This window comes from Octopus bimaculoides, chromosome 23 (genome assembly GCF_001194135.2).
Source record: "Octopus bimaculoides isolate UCB-OBI-ISO-001 chromosome 23, ASM119413v2, whole genome shotgun sequence".
In the NCBI taxonomy this organism is placed as follows: domain Eukaryota; kingdom Metazoa; phylum Mollusca; class Cephalopoda; order Octopoda; family Octopodidae; genus Octopus; species Octopus bimaculoides.
In genome coordinates this window covers 34,166,959-34,167,885 of record NC_069003.1, presented here as the reverse complement: position 1 = coordinate 34,167,885, position 927 = coordinate 34,166,959, and the positions used below count along the sequence as shown (strand labels likewise).

General features: G+C 40.0%; 1 protein-coding gene across 1 annotated transcript in view; it reads right to left on the bottom strand.

Annotated features, from left to right (window-relative positions):
- Nucleotides 1–565, bottom strand: part of LOC106871199 (cytoplasmic tRNA 2-thiolation protein 1) — a 12,519-nt gene extending 11,954 nt beyond the window's left edge. Inside the window, exon 1 of the mRNA XM_052975924.1 lies at nt 329–565. Coding sequence (XP_052831884.1) covers nt 329–385 — 57 coding nt within the window. The 5' untranslated portion in view covers nt 386–565. The remainder of the gene's footprint in view (nt 1–328) is intronic.
- Between the last annotated feature and the right edge of the window lie 362 nt (nt 566–927).

Below are 927 nucleotides of genomic sequence, written 5' to 3'. Positions count from 1 at the left end.
CCAGCATGGCCGCAGTCAAATGACTGAAACAAGTAAAACAATAAAAGAATGTGACGGGTTTCTTTCAGTTCGCCTCAACCAAATACATTTACAAGGCTTTGGGATGGGCCCGGGGTTATAGTAGAAGACACTTGCCCAAAGTGCTGCGTGGTGACGTTCATGCCTCTCTCAAAGTCAAAAGCTTATTTACACATGAAAGTACATGGTGCCCACTGACAGTGAGAACGGAGTCGTATGTCCAATTTACAGCTGAAGATTACATCATACTTCAAAACACTTGCCACAAAGAAGCCACCAAAACACACAGAGTTCTAAGAATTATACTCACCGTCTTCGGTCGTTTTAGAGCGGCTGGTTTCCCACAAAGGTTACATTTTCGTGGCATCTTTCTTTCCCAACGTTTTTTTCGTTAATTACTCAAAATACAAGACAAAAATTGAAGTTAATTAGCAACTAAACAACTTTCTCGATGTTTACCGACGACACATGGTTAGTGATCATGAATCGGCAGTTCTGATTGGTTACACCTTTTACATTTCAGCCAATAGCTATAAATCTTATTAAAAGCACTATGTCAGGCGGTGTTATAAATATAGTAATCCCTTGTTGTAAAATAAACCTGGTGGATTAGTTGTTAACTGGAATTGGAACATTATTTAGCATTGAGTAAGGCAGCGAGCTGGCAGAAACGTTAGCACGCCGGGCAAAATGCTTAGCGGTATTTCGTTTGTCTTTACGTTCTGAGTTCAAATTCCGCCGAGGTCGACTTTGCCTTTCGGGGTCGATAAATTAAGTACCAATTACGTACTTGGGTCGATCTAATCGACTGGGCCCCCTCCCCAAAAATTTCGGGCCTTGTGCTTAGAGTAGAAAAGAATTTTTGTACTTATTTAAAGTGAAAATAAATATAAAAACTACTTTTAAGGA